Source organism: Cavenderia fasciculata (genome assembly GCF_000203815.1).
Source record: "Cavenderia fasciculata unplaced genomic scaffold Scf_EUAJFUG02HR96I-5, whole genome shotgun sequence".
Classification (NCBI taxonomy): Eukaryota; Evosea; class Eumycetozoa; order Acytosteliales; family Cavenderiaceae; genus Cavenderia; species Cavenderia fasciculata.
Window position 1 is genome coordinate 59,108 of NW_004457624.1, and position 19,371 is coordinate 78,478.

Genomic DNA, 19,371 nt, shown 5'->3' on the forward strand with positions numbered 1-19,371 from the left:
ATCTAAATAATTATCTATAAAGACATATACACTATTATTGTATATTATATAATGTCTGACGATGATAAGAAACCAACAACAGTAACTAACAAGAAGCCACACCCAGAAATGGGCACATTAGGTTGGACCAAATATACAGGTTATCCTATATGGCCTTGTAGAGTAGCAAAGGATTCAGAGGTAAATCCTGATGTATTATCACAAAAAAAGGAAGGAAAGAGTTTACTTGTTTACTTTTTTGGTAGTCATGATTAGTATGTAGTAGCAGTAGTAGTAATGAACAAATAACACTCTCTTTCTGACCTATTTGTTTTATCCTCCTACTCAAGTGCACTTGTTACAGATAATAACTTTTTAAACTTTGACGACAACTATGCTGCTTATTCAAAATCAAAGAAAAAACAATTCTTGGATGGACTTGAAGAGGCAAAGAAATGGAGAGACACTAAAGATAAACTCTATCCAGTCTATAGAAATCCAAATGATTCATCATCTGACGATGATGATGATGATGATGATGAATCATCTACATCCTCTCATGAAGATGATAGTGGTAGTAGTCAAGATGAGTCTGAACCATCGAAAAAGATGGACATTGAACCAAAGAAAAATACAAACAATAATAACAAATCGCCTACTTTGTCCGCTACATCAAAATCAAAAGGCTTTGTTCCTCTTTCAAATCAAAAAAAAAAATGGTACAAACAGCACAAAATATAGTGACGATGAAGATGACAGCAGTAGCGATGATGTTGACATGAAAGACAAAACAACAACAACATCAACAACAACAACAAACAAGAATATACCTTTGTCGACAAAGAAAAGTGCATCATCAACGATCATCAACAACAAAAGGTCCAACTCGAATGAAGCCAACAAGAATATTAGTGTAAAAATTAAGATACCAACCATGCACAATGATTCCAAAATAATAACGATTGTAAAACCAAAACTATCAAAAGACCAACTATTGAAAAGGAAAACTTTTAGACAAAAGATAATGAGAAGGCTGGCTCTTTCAGCTCCAACATCTGTTCCGACTATTGCAACACCAAAGGCAAAGCCCTCATCTAAATCATCAACATCATCCTCTTCCTCCTCCTCCTCCTCCTCCTCTTCTAAACCATCATCCAATTCTCCTTCATCCTCGTCCTCGTCTAAATCTAAACAGGAACCATCCAAGAACGGTTCTTCACCATCAGTCGTTTCTTCATCCTCTTCTTCTTCTTCTTCTTTGAAAAAATAATAATCTAAAGGAAATTGAACGAGACCAAGAATAAGAAGGAATTGTCAATGATTTCCACTGTAGAATGCAAAAAAAGAATAGAGATCTGTTTGCTTGTTCGTTCCATTCCAAAGTTTGAGAAATTGAATTAAAAAAATCTATTTTCAATAATGAAAAAAAGACAAAGAATCAATCGAAACATTATATAAATTTTGTACAAATAAAATAGAAATAGAGATAACCACAACAACAGATAATGGAAAACAACAAAGAACTTGAACAACTTATTGATGCTGCATGCGATGCAAAGACAAAGGCTTATTGTCCATACTCTAATTTTAGAGTAGGTGCTGCTCTTCTTGGTGAAGACGGTAAGATTTATACTGGTTGTAATGTTGAAAATGGTTCTTATGGTTTAACTATCTGTGCTGAACGTACTGCCTACACTAAAGCTGTCTCTGAAGGTTGCAAAAAGTTTAAGACTTTGGTTGTTACAACGTATATATTTATTCTCTGATTGAATTCATGATTACTTTAAAATCAACTAAACTAATCTCTCTCTCTCTCTCTTTCTCTCTCATCTCTAGTGATGTAACAGATAGATTCATTACCCCTTGCGGTGCTTGCAGACAATTTGGTGTAGAGGTATGCATTCTTGTTGAAGAAACAATCTATCTATCATTTGTTATCCAACTCACTTCTTATTCTCTCTCTTTCTCTCTCTTTTTTTAAATATAGTTTGGAAATTTTGATGTATATTGTGTTAAACCAAACAAGACTGATAAGTTCCAAACAACCTCTCTAAATCTCCTTCCAGGTTCCTTCACACCAAATGATCTCGAAGCTCCAAAAACCAATCAATAAATATTTATATATGTATTTATGTATAATATATAACCCCCATCAAGTTCAACTTCAAAACAAGATGATCACAACAACAATATTAAAATATAGTCATCACTTTAGGTACATATAATAATAACATCATATTATTTTTTAATTAAATTAAATTCTAACTTTAGTTTGTTCACACCTCTCTAAACCAAACCATCACATTTTAACAACACTTTGTTGTTGTTGGTCATCACTATCAACCCATCCATTGCAAATTGATCGACCATAGAATACATCCATCTAGTTATCTTAATACTTTTTCCCCCAACCACAAACGTTGATGAACGAAGTTTTAGATGAAGTGAGAGGGTGAGGGAAAGCCCCATCACCTTTCATCAATCTAAACGACTTGCATCACCCTTTACCACCATCACCCACCACCACCACTTCTTTTATGATAAGTATTTAGTAGTCTCAAAATTGCAATAGAAGAATTATATATATTGTTTTCATCATTTATCTATTTCATTTATATTAAAACAAAAAAGAGGATAAGATTTTGTAAAGGTATCTGTTCAAATGATTCCATCTTTAAATTTAAAAAATATTTCAAATCTAAATAATAATAATAATGACCAAAATACAAGCAGTGGTGGTGGTGGTGGTAATAATGAAGATCATGGTACATTGTCTCCAAGATCCAGATCAGTTCCATACATTTCAAATGTAGCAGCTCTACAATTGTTGGACGATCCAAAGGGAACGATTGGAAGAAATGCTACCAATGTTGCCATTTCATTTCTCGATGAAATGAATTCTCATTCACTCGAATCACCTCGTCTCAAACAACAACAACAACAACGAATCAAGATCTCTCAAATGGATAGATATTTGGAACTTACTCGTGGAAGTAATAGTAGACCCAATCAAACCGTTACCATTGAATCATTATCCTATTCTGTCATGGAACGTGACTCATTATTCTCTAAAAAGACTTTGAAGCCAATCTTATCAAATATTTCTTTCTATTTAAAGGTATAGACGATTAATTAATAATAATATTAATAATAATAATAATATATATTTCACTTTTAAATTAATTATTAATTTCTTTTTTTTTTTCAGCCAGGAATGATGGTTTTATTATTAGCAGGACCAGGTTCTGGAAAAACAAGTTTATTTAAATGTTTGGTTAATAGAGTACCAAAAAGAGGAATTGTCGATGGAAGACTATTATTTGAAGGTCAATTTATCGATCCAAAGTCTCACCATAATGAATTTATTTATGTTTCTCAATCTGATAATCATATTCGTATGTATTTCAAATAATATTAATAATAATATATAGAATCTTCTTTTCCAATTCTAATCTATATTCTTTTTATTGATTTAGCAACTCTTACTGTTGCAGAGACTTTAGATTTTAGTATTGAATGTCAATCAAATTTGGATCAAGAAAAGAAAAAAGAATTGCGAGATATCATTTTAAAGATGCTTGGTATGGAACATTCACAAGATACAATTATCGGAAATAATGTGCTTCGTGGTATTTCTGGTGGTCAAAAGAAACGTATGACTATTGCTGTTGAATTGGTAAAAGGTGCCAAAACTATTATAATGTAAGGAAAAAAGAAAAAAAATATTCATTCAATATTCAAATCCCAATCGCGAATTAATATTCATTGAACTTACTTTTCTTTCTTCTTCTTCTTTACCTTTATTCTTTTTAAGGGATGAACCAACTTCAGGATTAGATTCGACAACATCATTTGAATTGTTGAATAACATCAAAATGATATCACAAAATGCAAATGTTCCAGCAATGGTTTCCCTTCTCCAACCGTCACCAGAGATATTTTCACTCTTTACACATGTTATGATGATGAATAATGGAATGTTGACCTATTTTGGAACAAAGGAACAAGTTTTACCCTATTTTGAATCATTTGGTTTAAGATGTCCTCTTACAGTGAATCCAGCAGAGTATCTTGCAAATATTTATGAATTGGCAAAATTAAATCCAACAAATGAAACCTTATTACTACGATCAAATGATGATTTTGTAAACGCCTATCTAGAGTCAAATGGTATGTTTTAGAGAGGAGATTGTAGAAATTATTATTATAATTATTATTATTATTATTATTAGAGCTGTTGTTTATCTATTAATTCATTTCAATTTATAGTTTTTAGAGATACAATGGATTCATTAAGAGCTGAAAAGTTACAACTTAGACATAGAAGAAGAACCATTCAGATTGTACAATCATCTTCGCCAAAAGGAAATGAAATTTCTCTTCAAGAATTTCATGCTGCCACCAATGGTCAAACTTCTCCACCACCTCTATCACTGGTTGAACAACCAACATCATCATCATCATCATTTCAACTACCATTGCACAGACAAATTGCATTGTGTCTTAAACGTGCATTTGTTATGACTTCAAGAGATAGACCAGCATTGACGTCTCGTATTATCAAAAGTTTGATTTTAGGTCTCTTGATTGGTAGTTTGTTCTTTAGACTTGGTAAAAATCAAACTGCAACTCAACTTTTACCATCTCTCACCTTTTTCCTCATGACATTTGTCGTGTTTGGTTCATTATCTGGTGTTCAACAATTATTTTTAGAAAGACCTATTTATTATGATCAAAAATATGTATGTAAAAAGTAAAATGATTTTTTTGAAAAATAGTAGTAACCTCATTATTAATAATAATATTTCATTTTCCTATACTAAAAAGGGAAAGTATTATAAAACAATTTCATATTTTATTGCAGGACTTGTTTCAGATTTGGTTTGGAACTTTATGGATGTTATGATTTTCGGTGCTACAACCTATTGGATGGTTGGACTATCAGCAACAGTTGATAGGTTCTTATTTTTTATTTTATTGGTTTATTTGTATGTAGATGATGAAAATATATTGAAACCTAACAACTACGTCAAACAATATTATTCTAACTTTCAACTTTTTTATTTAATTTTTTTTAGATTAGATTCATTGGTGATTAGAGTATCAAAAACAGTTAGTATTTTTTCACCAAGTCCAGTAATAGCCAGTACTATTGCACCAATGTATTTCTCACTCTTTCTATTGATGGCTGGATATATGATTCCTACTCAGAGTATTCCACCATATTGGAGATGGATGCACTATTTGTCGCCATTCAAGTACACCTATGAAAGTTTACTCATCAATGAGGTAATGGGTCAAACCTATGAATGTACATTTTCAGAGTTGATGCCTCCTATTCAAGATCCTCGTCTTTATCTACCATTTCCTCAAGGTTTCAATGGTTCTCGTATTTGTCCCACCACAACAGGTGAACAGATCCTAGTTTTCAAAGGAATCGAAACCACCATCGATCAAAAGTTCAATTCAATCTACATTCTCTTGGCAATGTATTTTGTATTTTGTGTCGTTTCATTTATTGGTCTCTTTTTTATTGTTCATGACTCCATCTCTTCAAAGCCAGTCAACGAAGAGCTCAAATCAAGTATCGAAAACAGTCGTGCCAGATCCAATAGTTTGATTTACCAACATCAACACCACAAACTTCCTGGTAGAGATAGATCAACTAGTGGTGCTGGCGGCATAGATCTCGAAGCTGGATTGGGCAAGGTAGAATCGAGAAGAGAAAAGTTTAGACGTAGAACAACTTCTGGTGTCATCACAATGAAAAAGAAACTGTCAGATGGTTGTTATTTGACCTTTAAGAACCTATCATACACTGTAAAGGTTCAAAAAGTAAATAATGGAATGGTCAAGAGAACCTTGTTGGATAATGTTAGTGGTTTTGTTGCACCTGGTACCCTTTTGGCTTTAATGGGAAGCTCTGGTGCAGGAAAATCAACTTTACTCGATCTACTTGCAGATAGAAAGACAGGAGGTGATATATCTGGCGAAATATTACTTAATGGAAGAAAGATTGATAGATTCTACAATAGATACATTGCCTATGTCGAACAGGAAGATTTATTGCCAGATTGCCAAACAGTACAAGAAGCCATCACATTTTCAGCCACTCTTCGTCTCCCTTCAGATGTTACACCAGAAGAAAAGAATGATGTAGTAATGTACATTCTCGATGTTTTGGAACTTGTCAGTATTCGTCATATTCAAATTGGAAAGGCTGGATTTGGTCTTTCAACTGAACAAAGAAAACGTGTCAATATTGGTATCGAATTGGCTTCAAACCCTGATATTCTTTTCTTGTAAGTAAAAAAAAAATCAATAGATAATATAATATTGAAACTAACCAAACTACTTTTTCTTTGTGTCTTTATTTATTTCAGGGATGAACCAACATCAGGATTAGATTCTGCTCATGCACACAAAATTATGACTCTTATCAAAAAGATTACAACTCATGGTCGTTCAGTCATTTGTACTCTTCATCAGCCATCGGAAAGTATCTTTAAGATGTTTGATTCCATCTTACTTTTGACCCAAGGAGGATACACAGCCTACTTTGGACCTGTTGGTATTAATTCACAGACCATTCTAAAGTACTGTCGTGATAATGGCCATCATTGTCCAAAGGATAAAAACCCTGCAGACTTTTTATTAGACTATTCATCGTCTATTAATGTGCAACAACGACTTTTGGCTCACGATCAAACCATTCCACCTAGTTTTATTCGCAAGCTTTTAAACTCTTTGAAAAGTTTGGTTGGAAAATCATCGACTCCAACAACAACAACAATCGATATTCAACAACCAGAGTTATCCTCCAATTCACATAAACCAAATAATGATCAACCCAACAACAATAACAATAATAATAATAATAATAATAATAATAATAATAATAATAATAATAATAATAATAATAATAATAATATTCACCAAGACACAAAATCAATGATTATTCCAATGACTGAATTGTCAACCAGTCTCCATCATCAACAACAACAACAACAACAACAACAACAACAACAACAAAAGAAAGATGTGGTTGATTATTATCTCGAGTCAAGATTGTCAATTGAAAATACTCAAACCATTGATGATGGATTGCCAATTGGATTTGTTTCGAAAAGATTTCAAGAAAGATTTGCCTCTTCTATTTGGTTACAATTTGGAGAACTATTCAAGAGATCTTTCCGCAGCGCCTTTCGTAGACAAAACCTTCTCTTTGCTCGTGTACTTAGATCGTTGGTGTTGGCAATTGTAATTGGAACACTCTATTTGAACATGGGATTCGATCAAGAAGGTGTTCAAAACCGTATATCGTTTATCTTTTTCACCTCGACCTTTGCCTCCATTTCTTGCCTGTCCAACATTCCTTCCATCTTTGAAGAACGTGTTCTTGCCTATAGGGAATTGGACTCAAGTTTCTATCGTCACTTTGTCTTTGGTGTGACACTGGTGATATCTGATCTCCCTTTTACACTCGTCTACTCACTGCTATTTAGTGCACCCATCTACTGGATGTCAGGACTGCAAAGAGAGTTTCTAGCTTTTCTTTTGTTTGCCTCTATCTACTACCTCTACTTTCAAATACTCATTTTCGTCTCTATCCTCTTGGGTTTGGTAAGCCCAAATCTCAGTGTGGCTAATGAAATTAGTGGTATTCTATTTAGTATCTTTTGTCTGTTTGCTGGATTCATCATTCGTCCTCAGCTCATTCCAAAATACTTTATATTCCTCTATCACTTTTCGTTTACAAAGTACTTGGTGGAATTGTTGACCATCATCGAGATGACATTTAAACCTATTCAATTCCATTGCACAGATTCACAAATGGTTCAAGTACCAGTCATCAACGCTGACAATTCTACTACCTACAAAGAATTCTGCGCAATTGTCAATGGAGATATTGTTTTGGAAATATTCGATTTAAATCACCCTAATCGTAAACGTGATGATATTCTCATTCTATCATCTTTTCTTGTTTTCTTAATCATCTTTATCATTGCTTCAACTAAATTATTTAAATTTAAAAAGAGTTAGAGTTAATAAATAATATTATTTATTCCCGTTTATATTTTCCAGTTTCTTTTTTTTTGATGATAAATATTTGAAGTTTTATTTAAATTATTTTGATTATTATTATTGTTTACATGATTAAGCAATTTGATTGTTTGTCATCCTTGTGGTATAGTCCGTTTGATGGTAAAGTCACGTTGGCAAGTACCTCATCAGTTGGGGTAAGCAGTTTGACGATAGTTCCTTCTGGGGATTCCCAAATGTTTGGACGAGACCAATAGAATTCATTTGGTGGTGTGGTGCCTGGACGAGTCTTGCCAGTGAAAAGGTTGATAATATTAAGTCCCTTGAATGGAACAATGTTTTCTGGGAATGAGAAACCAATACGGCTCGAGTCTGGCTTGGTAACCACAATCTTGTATCCGCTGATTGAAACACCATCCTCAAAATCACCACTAACGGTAAGACGGATACATTCACTAATGGCGTCGATTGATAGTAAAGATATAGTATTTACTTGGAAATCTTCAGATTGTTGTTTTTGTTGTTGGTCATGTTGTTGTTGATGTTGTTGGTTTTGTTGTTGTTGTTGACCACCATTCATTTGTTCATCTTGGTTGGACTCTTCGTCTTCATCTTCTTCTCTCTTGCGTTTGACACGTCTCTCAAAGTTATTAACCAATGACTTGAGTTGTTCGATTTCTCTTGTGAGTGGAATATCTTGTTCTGGAGAGGCATTGGTGAACATGATAAGTTCCTTACGCAACTTGCCCATTTCGCTTTGGAGGCTATTGCATTTGACATCCTTTCCGTTGATTTCATCTTGTAACATGGCAATGGCAATGTCCTTCTTCTTGGAATCGGCTTGTACCTTTCTGGCTGCCTTTTTGACTTCATCAATTTCCTTGGCCAATTGTGAAATGGTATCGTCCTTGGTATCTAGATCCTTTTGGAGTGAAATAATCCTGTCCTCAAATTCGTGGTTCTTGATATTGAGATCATCGATTTGTCCTTGGTAGACTTGTAGTTGCGACTTGTAGATTTCTTTTTCATCCTCAAAACTATTGGCAGAAATCTCGAGTTGAGTAATCTTTGCATTTTGTTCTTCAACCAATTGTACACACTTGATTTCCCATTCTCTATTGACACTATCTCTCATATCTTCTGCTTGTCTTTCATATCCTTCAATTGTTTGTTGTAATTGTGATTCCTTTCTTGAATATTCAACTTGTAATTTTTCCTATAAAAAATAAATAATAAATAAATAAACTAATCCTAATCATTTTGTTTAATATCTTATCTTTTCTCTCCTCTCTTACCTTTTCTTTTAATTCAGTCTTTAATTTTTTAATTTCAGCATCTTTTTGGTTGATATGATTACGAAGTTCTTCTTCCTTTAACTTTGTACGATTATATTCACTTTCGAGGATACGATGAGCCTTTTCCTCTGCCTCTTTGGAACGGGTGAGTAACTCTGCTTGTAATTGTCTAACATCACTCTTGAGTGATTCAATTTCCATAACCTTTTTACTATTGTCATTACGTAAAGCTACGACGAGTTGACTGTTTTCTTCGGTGATCTTTTTGATGGTTTCGTCCATCTTGTTTTGGAAGTTTTGAATTTCAGCTTGGTGACCTTGTTCCTTGGAACGAGCATCTTGGTGGGCAAGTTGTAATTGAGATGATAATTCAACGGTGAGTTTGGATTCATTTCCCAACCTAGCTTCAATGTCTTCCAATTTCTTTTCCAAATTGGAAATTTGATCTGTAGATTGACGTGAAGTAGTAATGTACTCGTCACGAAGACGTCTGATTTCATTGTCCTTTTGTTCACTTGATGCCAACAAATCTCTCAATCTACTGTTTAATTGAATGAGATCTTCTCTCTCTTTGAGACGTGCAGCCGTTGAAGAACGACCACCTGGTGAGGCCAATGGAGTGGTCATCGACAATAACTTTTGGAATGATGGTGTTTGAATTGGTGTTGAAATGTTGTGACTTATGCTACCATTGTGTTGAGGTGTCTTGGTTACATTTGATGTGGTGGTGGTAGAAGAGGTAGAAGAGGTAGAGGTCACTGTTGTGCTGCTGCGTGGTGATTCATTTGGTTCGTCGATGGCCATTGATGGTGAATTGGCATCAGCTTGGTCTACTTGAGAGGAGGAGGAGGAAGAAGAAGCAGCTGTATCTTTTGGAACAGCTGTTGATTTCTTTTTCTTTCTCTTGTCTTTAACTTGAACATCACTTTCTTCATGTGCAGATTCTTCAGCTGCTACATCACGCTTCTCTGTCTTTTTTGTCTTTTTTACAGAAGATGCTGAACTAGATTTTGATTTTGTTGGTTCCATCTCTTCTTCTTCTTCTTTTTGTTATATTATTTATATATATATATATCTTTAAAAACTAGATTTATTTATAGGTATAAATATAAAAGAGTGTTATTAGTTTTCAATTATAAATATTCCGATGATGAGAATGATTGAAGGTGATGATGGACCGTATATATATATATATCGTTTCGTTTTAATTTTGATAATGAAAAGAAAGAAGAAGAGGAAGAAGTTCTCTGCTGCTACTGCTGCTGTGCATCACATTGTTTCTTTCCCTTTTGATATATATTTAAAATGTGATTTGGCACGCGGGTGGTATATTTTGCATCCAACCAACCAACCCCTTTTGGCGCCTCGTAATTTGTCTCTCCTCCTTGTTCTTCTTATTCTTTCTATCATTTTTAAAAATGATGGATCAATCGCAAGTGTGTTGTTTGACGAGATTAAAGATCTTTACCAATTATCCAATTTTATAGATGAATCTTTTCCTTGTTGTTGTTGTGCTTTATATAAAATAAAAATAAAATAAAATAGAAATAAATTAACAAAGGACTCTTTCTCTCTCGTAACTATCTAGTGAGGAAGCACATTCAAACACAGCAGCAGTGAACTCGACCGTTGAACATTGAGGTGCCAAACCAAAAAAAAATCAAAAAAAAAAAAAACTTCATTTTGGCGCCTCCCTCTGTTTTCGAAAAGTTTATAGGAATTATTTCGCCGTTGCACTCTCTCTTTCCCAATTAATTAATTGAAGTTGACTTTATTTTGACCTTTATCCGATTCATCATCATATGACAGATCCCGACGCTACCTCTCACTCTCTTATAACTTAATATACTTTGTACTATGATCATGTTGAATCGAATAATAGTATGAACGTTCATCTTCTTCTTGTGAAAAAAAGTTGATGTGATGACGATGCTTGATGGAAAAAATAAAATAAAATTAAATAAAATAAAAAAGGGGGGTGGTGCTGAGAAAAGAGGAAAAACATAATTAATGAAAATTTAGTTTTATAATATTATATAATTAGTTACATTAGGTTGCACAACCAAACAAGTGAATCGATCGATTATAGATTACTTGTTTATACTCTTCAAGACTATCACTACACAACTATAAACAAACAAACAAACAAAACAAACAACAAAATGGATGAAGTTAAAAGATGGTGGGGAGATGTACCTCCAATAACCAAGTTGGTTTGGGGATCTTCTGTTGGATTTACATTGTTGGTCAACTTTGGTTTAATATCTGGTTCCTATGTTGCTTGGGACTTTGAATTGGTATACAAAAAGTTTCAAATATATAGATTGATCACTCCTTTTTTGTATATATTTCCTTTTCACTTTAATCTTCTTATTCGTGTTTATCTTTTGTATGTATATTCAAAGAGATCTATCTCTATCTCTATCTCTATATATAGTTTAATACTAATATTAATCCTTTATCTATCTATCTATCTATCTATGTAGATATAACTATCTATCGACTTTGGAGAGAGGATTCTTTATGGGTAGAGCTGCTGATTTATTATACATGTTTTTGGCATCGTTTGTTGTATTCTTGGTATGTTTTTCTTTTTAGAATGGTTATGATTCGCATCCCATTTAACAAATCTTTATTATCATTTTTATTATTTTTTCAATTTCAAAAAGGTGGCAGCCACCTTTATTCGAGAGTTGTCAGTTCTTTCATATGCATTGTTGATGCTTGTCATTTATGTTTGGTCAAGAATGAACCCAACAGCAGAGGTATCATTTATGTTTGGATTGAAATTTAAAGCTGTTTTCCTTCCTTGGGTATTACTCATCTTTGATACACTTACTGGACATAGTTTTGTGCCAGGTATTACTGGTATTACTATTGGTCATATTTATTATTATCTCACTGCAATCTATCCAGTTGCCTACAACAAACCAAATTATCTTGCAACTCCATATTGGGTGTATGTATCAAGCAAATATATATATATATATATTCATAATAATGGTTGATATTAACAATTCTCAATTTCATTAAACCACCTATAATAGTAATAAGCTTCTTCCGCAACACCTAAGACAAAGACCAGGTCCAGCTGGAGGAAGAGCACCTGCTTGGGGAGATAGAGCTCAACAACCAGGTGATGCACCAGGAGAATACCATTGGGGTAGAGGAAGAGCTCTTGGCTAATAATAATAATAATAATAATAATAATAATAATAATAATAATAATAATAATAATAATAATAATAATAATAATACTATTTTTTATAAAGTTACCTATTTGTTTAATTTTTTCAAAAAAGGAGAATATCCAAACCACCACGGTTAGTTGTGTTTATTGGTTGCATTATTTTTTGTTGGTTTGCTTCTTTGTTGTTCAAAACATTTACCTTTTCAAAATCATATATGATTACCAGATGATTTTTTGGTTGGTTATGTTGGGGTTTGCTTGTTGCGCTCGTGAAAGAGAAAAAGGAGGAGAGGTAAAGAAGAATATACATTTTTTTTTTGTTGGTTTGGAGGTAGTATTTGTATATACAATGTTGAATGTTGGCGATGATGATTAGGATTACAGTAAACAACTTGGAACAAAAAGATGAATACTGGTTTCCAAAAAAAAAATAAGGTTTAATGGTATGTTGGTTGTTGATGTGTTGTGTTTTTTGGATTGGGCATTTATATATATATAAAAAAAAAAAAAGGTGGTTCTGTGTGTCTGGTAAATGATTACTTTTATATTATTATTTGGTTGGTTTACTCGGTTGTTATTGTTGTTGGATGTTGGATATTGTTGATTAATATTTGATTAATATTTGGGTTATATATATATTTCTAATATTTGTTTATACCAAATAATCTAACTCTATCCATTCTTGGCATTTTTGAAAGAACTACAATAAAACTTGCAAGTGCATTCAAATAGAAAGGTGCACCTAATATTCCATTAGAATGTAAAGTAATCATAAATCTAATAATAAATCATAAAAGTATGGTTGGTTAGTTAGTTGACAACAGTAGTGGTAGTATTAAAGGGTACATACAAAAAGATTGGAACAAGAGTCAAGAACTTTCTTGTTGGAGTGTATTGTTGTCCCTTGTCTATTTGTTCCCAAAGTGTAAGTCTATTATATTTTCCTTGATCTGATAAATCGAATGGTATACCCTTTTGCCAGTGGAATGCAAACCATGTAATCTAGAATAAATAGATAGATTAGAGTAGTTGTTGATTAGTATTATTGATATTTCTTATAATAGTAGAAGTAATATAGTAGTAGCAGTGCTACTAATACTGCTGCTACTACTACTACTACTACTTGAGTACAATGATATATCGAGGACAACATACGATTGCATGTATTACTGTTACAACCAACCATCCATATTGATAATCTGGAAAGACAATACTTATAATCAACTTGAATAGTAAAAGACCTATTATATAAACGACCCAAAAGCTTTGGGAATGCATCCAAGACTCATTCCTGTTGATTTGAAAGTCGTCTGTTGTGCTATTTCTTCTCATATGTGTCATCTCTGAGATGATGATTATGATATTATTTTAGAGAGATATATATGTATAGATAGATAGATATAGAGATATGTTTAAAGTTTTGATGTTGCAATATGTTAAAGAGATATATATTTATATGTTTGGAAAAGATTGTAATTGCTATTGGGAATGACTTCTCACCTTCACAACAAAGTTTTCTTTTTTTTTATTTTTCATTAAAGAAAAAGTTTTCTTTGTTGTGCTTTTTACTAATTAATTGTCTCTGTTTAACCTCTTAATATTAATGACGACGTCTAGAGACAAGTGGGTCAATTCACCAGTATAATTACTTACCTAACAACAACCTCTTTGCAACAGTTATTATGAGCAATAGCAGTGGCAGTAGCAACACTTATACAAGATTATCAAATAATAATAATAATAATGAGATAATGAAAGAAGATGATGATGAAAGAGATAATATAATTATTACATCTCCTATTGATGATGATGATGATGATGAGATTGGAGGTTCACCAGATACAATAATCAACCAAAATCTAATACAGTCTTCTTCATCTCCAATCAATGACAATAATAATATTCTTTCAGAGAGCAATAATAGTGTAGTAATCGATAGTAATAATGATAATAATGATAATGATAATAATAATAATGATATATCTAGAGCAAAACAAGTAAAGAGACATATTATTGGAACTATTTGTGTTTTAATAGTTGTATTCTTATGGGTATCATCTTCAATTGTCATTCAAGTATGTTACATTGTAATGGCAATCAATCATCAAAACCGCTCTTGTATAAGTTACTAATACCTCTATTCTATTGCTCTTTAAAAGATTATATTTACTGATGGTGGCTTTGAGAAACCATTCTTTTTAACTTATTACTCTACTTCTATATTTTCATTTTATCTATTTGGTTATCTCTTTCAATGGAAGAAATGGTCAAACATACCATTTGAAGATAATGGTAGACACTCTGGAAAGAGTTTACATTCTATTACACATAATCTATTACATTGTAATAATAATAATAATAATACAAAGAGAAGAACTTCACTACCAACATCATCATCATCTGATGATACGACAACAACCATTAGAAATAAGAAAAGGGATTTAGTATTAAATATAAATCAAATGGATGAAGAAGAAGAGCCAGGAGGAGCAATGATGGTTGAAGAAATAATACAAGAGGAAGATCAAATAGGATTATCATCAAACATTAAAAAGAATCGATACAAGCATTCAATGAAATCGATATGTAAAATTAGTCTAATACTTTGTCCAATTTGGTTTGTGGCAAATTATACATTCAATCTATCACTGGGTATGACAAGCGTGTCTACCAATACAATTCTATCAACATTGTCTGGTGTATTTTCACTCTTTTTGAGTGTACTATTAAAGGTTGATAAATTCTCTTTTGAAAAGTTGGCTGCAACTTTGATTTCGTATGTACCACATATCTACATATCCATTCATCACCTACCAACAAATTTATTTATTTACCAATATTTTTTATTATTTTAGACTTGTTGGAATAGTGATGGTTAGTTATAGTGACATTGCAGATAGTTCTCAAGGTGATACATTTATTGGAGATTTGTTGGCAATTACAGGAGCAGCTTTTTATGGGTTATATTGTACATTGATGAAAAAGATGATAAAGGATGAGGAAGAGTTACCCATACCTCTTATGTTTGGATTGTTGGGATTTTTCAATATAATCCTAATGTGGCCATTCTTTTTGGTATTAAACTATGCGCAATGGGAAGTATTTGAATGGCCAAGTGGCAAAGTATTCCTTTATTTATTTGCCAATGGATTGTTTGGAACGTTTATATCGGATTTGATTGAATCCTATTCAGTCGTTTTGACTAGTCCAGTCATTAATACTATTGGTCTGTCACTAACCATTCCATTGGCAATGTTATCAGATTTCGTAAGAGGCAAAGAATTCTTTGGTTGGCTCTATGTTGGTGGATCAATATGTGTCATATTTGGTTTTCTACTGGCAAACCTTGCTAGTAAACTATTCGAAGATCGTTTAAAAAGAATTGAACTTTCAATCATCAATTTATTCAAAAGACCTAAACTACAACAATAAATTTATATATTGAAAAAATAATAATAATAATTTTTTTTTAATTTTTTAATTTTTCATGTGATTGATTGATCAATGGTCGATTCAAAACAGATTTCACATCACCATTCACATACATAATACATACTTTGATAGACAAGAAGAATAAAGAGAGGAGGAATAAGAAAAAGAAAAAGAAGAAGAAGAAGAAAGAACAGAGAGAGAGAGAAATCAACAATACCACTAGTTACAACTATATTAGTATAGAGTTTAATCTTTTTATCTATCTATCTATATATAAATATATAAATATATATATTCACTCACTCACTCACTCACCCACCCACGACAATCGATCACATCACAGGTACCTGTCTCAACACCAACAAAGAAACAAAGAAAGAAAGAAAGAAAGAAAGAAAGAAAGAAAGAAAGAAAGAAAGAAACAAACAAACAAACAAACAATTAGCATTGTAATAGTAATATTATTGTATAGTCAAACACACCTGATCATAAACAAAGGATCATTCATTTCTATTGTATAGAGTTGTGACACTATAGAAGAAGGATTTTTATCGTTCATTGTTGTTACTAAGTGGATGGTTAAAATAGTCTTGTAAAAAAAAAAAAACAAACCCTCAACTGCAGTTACACATTGTGTTGTATCAAAAAAAAAAATTCGGATAATTGTATAAATCAATCAAGAGTGAAAAAGTACACATATATATATAATCCATAAGATAACAACAATCAACAACAATCAACAACAACAACAACAACAACAACAACAACAACAACAACAACAAACAACAACAACCATGACAACTTTTAAAGCATGGTTTCAATATGAAGATGAAGAGGTTGAACTTTCAGATTTAGAATATGAAACAACTATATCAGCCATTAGAAAGATCATACATGAAGGAAAGATATTTCACTTTCCTTATGGTACTTCACAAACAGATATACAAATAGGTGTATTTGCACCAACAGGCACAACTGATAAGTTTGAAAAATATAAAGCAAGAAGTACTCTTGGAGATATTCAATATAAAGTTGGTGATACATTACAAGTTAGAGTAAAAAAGAGTAAGTTGTAGTTTAAATCAATTTAATCACCTCTAGATATTAATAGTCATCATCATCATCATCATCATCATCATCATCATCATCATCATCATCATATTTTAGATAAAGTTACATCAGACAATGCATCGATACCAACTTTGAATGTATCAATTTTAGACAACTCTGAAAGAGTTGTAAAATGGGATTATAATCCATTCACCACTACTGGACAATGGACATGTACTGCTATTCTTGTTAAAATGGAGTCTGTACCATTTGCCGAGGGATCTTTTCGAAAGGCATATTATTTACATGATCTAAGTAAAGAAGAAAGTTCAAGGTAAATTTATTATTCATTTGATCTTTCTATTCTTTTTTATTGACTCTCTTTTTCTTTTTCTTTCTCTTTCTCTCTCTCTCTCTCTCTCACTAAGTCTCTCTCTCTTTCTAGACATGTAGCAAAAATAGGTAAAAAGCCAACACCAAGAGCAAATTATTTTGAAGATGTAAAGATGCAAGCAATAGCGAGAAGATGGTCTCAGAGATACAATGATCGAAAGCCACCAAAAAAGATTGACTTTTTACCATCATGTGTGTTGGAGTTTGTTGATCGTGGATCACATGACAATATCTGTGGTGTTGAACCGTACGTCGAAGGACAATACAGAAAATATAACAATAACAGTGGTTTTGTGAGTAATGACGATCGTAACACTCCACAAGCATTTAGTCACTTTTCATACGAACACTCCAACAATCAACTATTGATCATTGATATTCAAGGTGTTGGTGATCATTACACAGACCCACAAATTCATACCTATGACGGTGTTGGTTATGGTATTGGAAATCTTGGAAAGAAAGGTTTTGAAAAATTCATAGACACTCACAAATGTAATGCCATTTGTCAATATCTCAATCTCTCAATGATCAATCCAAAGAGCGAAAAAAGTGATTGTGGAACTGTCCCACGACCAGATTTATTCTTACCAGATACTTCTGAACGTGATCAAGTTAATAATCAAAATAATAATAATAATAATAATAACAATAATACTACGACTACATCAATTAGTGTAAGTGTTCAACCACATCAAGATATATCTCCACCATCAACTACAACATCAACATCGATAAAAGTACAACCATCATCACAACCTCCACCACAACAACAACAACCCCAAAATGATTCAAGAGAAAAAGAAAAAGCAATTGAAAGAAAAAATAGAGAAGATAGAAAAAAGGACCAATTAAATGTAAGTTGAAACCAATTTTAAAAAAAGAGTCCATTTACTAATTTGATTCTCTATAGTGGGATATAAATGGTGTTAAAATTGTAGACACTGTCAAAGGGTACCACAATACCATATCATTGTGTATATGTGAAAATTATTTATTTACTGGTTACTCTGATAATACGATTAGGGTAAGAATTAAATTCAATATTGTTAAAGTAGTTACTACTCGATCTAACATTTTTTTTTAATATATTTTTAGGTATTTGAATTTAAAAATGATAATAATAACTTGGAATTATTCCAAACATTAAAAGGACACGAAGGGCCAGTAGAGGCAATGTGTTTTAATGATCAATATATATTTTCCGGATCAGGAGATCATTCAATTAAAGTTTGGGACAAAAAGAAACTTAGATGTATTTTTACTTTGGAAGGACATGACAAGCCAATTCATTGTCTTGCCATCAACGACAAATTTTTATTTAGTGGGTCTAGCGACAAGACCATCAAGGTTTGGGACCTAAAGACTCTAGAATGTAAAGTTACGCTGGAGGGTCATCAGAGAGCAGTGAAATCAATCACACTCTCTGGCCATTATCTCTTTAGTGGTAGTTCGGACAAGACCATCAAGATTTGGGATTTCAAGGAACCAAAGACAATCAGATGCAACTATACTCTAAAGGGTCACAGCAAATGGGTTACGGCTGTTTGCATAGTTGGTTCAACACTCTACAGTGGATCATATGACAAGACTATAAGACTTTGGTCACTCAAATCACTAGAATGTATCGCCACACTTCGAGGTCACGAGGGCTGGGTCGAAAATATGACGGCAACAGATAAATATCTTTTTAGTGCCTCTGATGATAATTCAATCAAAGTTTGGGATTTGGAAACTCAAAGATGTATATCTACACTCGAAGGACACAATGCATCGGTTCAATCCCTTGCTTTGTTGGATAATTGTCGTCGTTTGGTTTCAACTAGTCACGATCAAACTATAAAACTTTGGTCTTGGGATTTAAAAGAAAATTAAATCGAAGCAAAATAGTAATAATAATAGTAATAGTAATAGTATTAATAGTAGTAGATAGTATTATTAAATAATAATAATAATAATAATCAATAATTTATGTATTTATTTAAAAAA

At 32.4% G+C, this 19,371-nt stretch overlaps 8 protein-coding genes across 8 annotated transcripts; 6 read left to right on the plus strand and 2 right to left on the minus strand.

Annotated features, from left to right (window-relative positions):
* Positions 1-51: 51 nt before the first annotated feature.
* Positions 52-1,249, plus strand: DFA_11043 (uncharacterized protein; the record flags this gene model as incomplete). Its single annotated transcript, XM_004349931.1, has 3 exons — positions 52-254; positions 330-698; positions 721-1,249. The coding sequence occupies 3 exons, from the start codon at positions 52-54 to the stop codon at positions 1,247-1,249; spliced, it is 1,101 nt and encodes a 366-aa protein (XP_004349981.1).
* Positions 1,250-1,484: 235 nt separating this feature from the next.
* On the plus strand, positions 1,485-2,092 carry cda (cytidine deaminase; the record flags this gene model as incomplete). Its single annotated transcript, XM_004349932.1, has 3 exons — positions 1,485-1,726; positions 1,816-1,873; positions 1,967-2,092. The coding sequence occupies 3 exons, from the start codon at positions 1,485-1,487 to the stop codon at positions 2,090-2,092; spliced, it is 426 nt and encodes a 141-aa protein (XP_004349982.1).
* A 549-nt stretch (positions 2,093-2,641) lies between these two features.
* Positions 2,642-8,022, plus strand: abcG16 (ABC transporter G family protein; the record flags this gene model as incomplete). Its single annotated transcript, XM_004349933.1, has 8 exons — positions 2,642-3,097; positions 3,188-3,374; positions 3,456-3,681; positions 3,794-4,149; positions 4,249-4,732; positions 4,758-4,967; positions 5,058-6,281; positions 6,363-8,022. The coding sequence occupies 8 exons, from the start codon at positions 2,642-2,644 to the stop codon at positions 8,020-8,022; spliced, it is 4,803 nt and encodes a 1,600-aa protein (XP_004349983.1).
* A 106-nt stretch (positions 8,023-8,128) lies between these two features.
* On the minus strand, positions 8,129-11,182 carry DFA_11046 (uncharacterized protein; the record flags this gene model as incomplete). Its single annotated transcript, XM_004349934.1, has 3 exons — positions 8,129-9,238; positions 9,318-10,360; positions 11,167-11,182. The coding sequence occupies 3 exons, from the start codon at positions 11,180-11,182 to the stop codon at positions 8,129-8,131; spliced, it is 2,169 nt and encodes a 722-aa protein (XP_004349984.1).
* A 297-nt stretch (positions 11,183-11,479) lies between these two features.
* On the plus strand, positions 11,480-12,503 carry derl1 (derlin-1; the record flags this gene model as incomplete). Its single annotated transcript, XM_004349935.1, has 4 exons — positions 11,480-11,658; positions 11,804-11,897; positions 11,987-12,276; positions 12,365-12,503. The coding sequence occupies 4 exons, from the start codon at positions 11,480-11,482 to the stop codon at positions 12,501-12,503; spliced, it is 702 nt and encodes a 233-aa protein (XP_004349985.1).
* Positions 12,504-13,148: 645 nt separating this feature from the next.
* Positions 13,149-13,848, minus strand: DFA_11048 (uncharacterized protein; the record flags this gene model as incomplete). The annotated part of the gene is made up of 3 exons (XM_004349936.1): positions 13,149-13,284; positions 13,358-13,509; positions 13,663-13,848. 3 exons carry the CDS (start codon positions 13,846-13,848, stop codon positions 13,149-13,151), a joined length of 474 nt encoding a protein of 157 aa, XP_004349986.1.
* Positions 13,849-14,189: 341 nt separating this feature from the next.
* On the plus strand, positions 14,190-15,939 carry DFA_11049 (uncharacterized protein; the record flags this gene model as incomplete). The annotated part of the gene is made up of 3 exons (XM_004349937.1): positions 14,190-14,582; positions 14,667-15,283; positions 15,363-15,939. 3 exons carry the CDS (start codon positions 14,190-14,192, stop codon positions 15,937-15,939), a joined length of 1,587 nt encoding a protein of 528 aa, XP_004349987.1.
* A 575-nt stretch (positions 15,940-16,514) lies between these two features.
* On the plus strand, positions 16,515-19,257 carry mhkB (myosin heavy chain kinase; the record flags this gene model as incomplete). The annotated part of the gene is made up of 6 exons (XM_004349938.1): positions 16,515-16,517; positions 16,656-17,004; positions 17,041-17,323; positions 17,435-18,239; positions 18,296-18,409; positions 18,481-19,257. 6 exons carry the CDS (start codon positions 16,515-16,517, stop codon positions 19,255-19,257), a joined length of 2,331 nt encoding a protein of 776 aa, XP_004349988.1.
* Between the last annotated feature and the right edge of the window lie 114 nt (positions 19,258-19,371).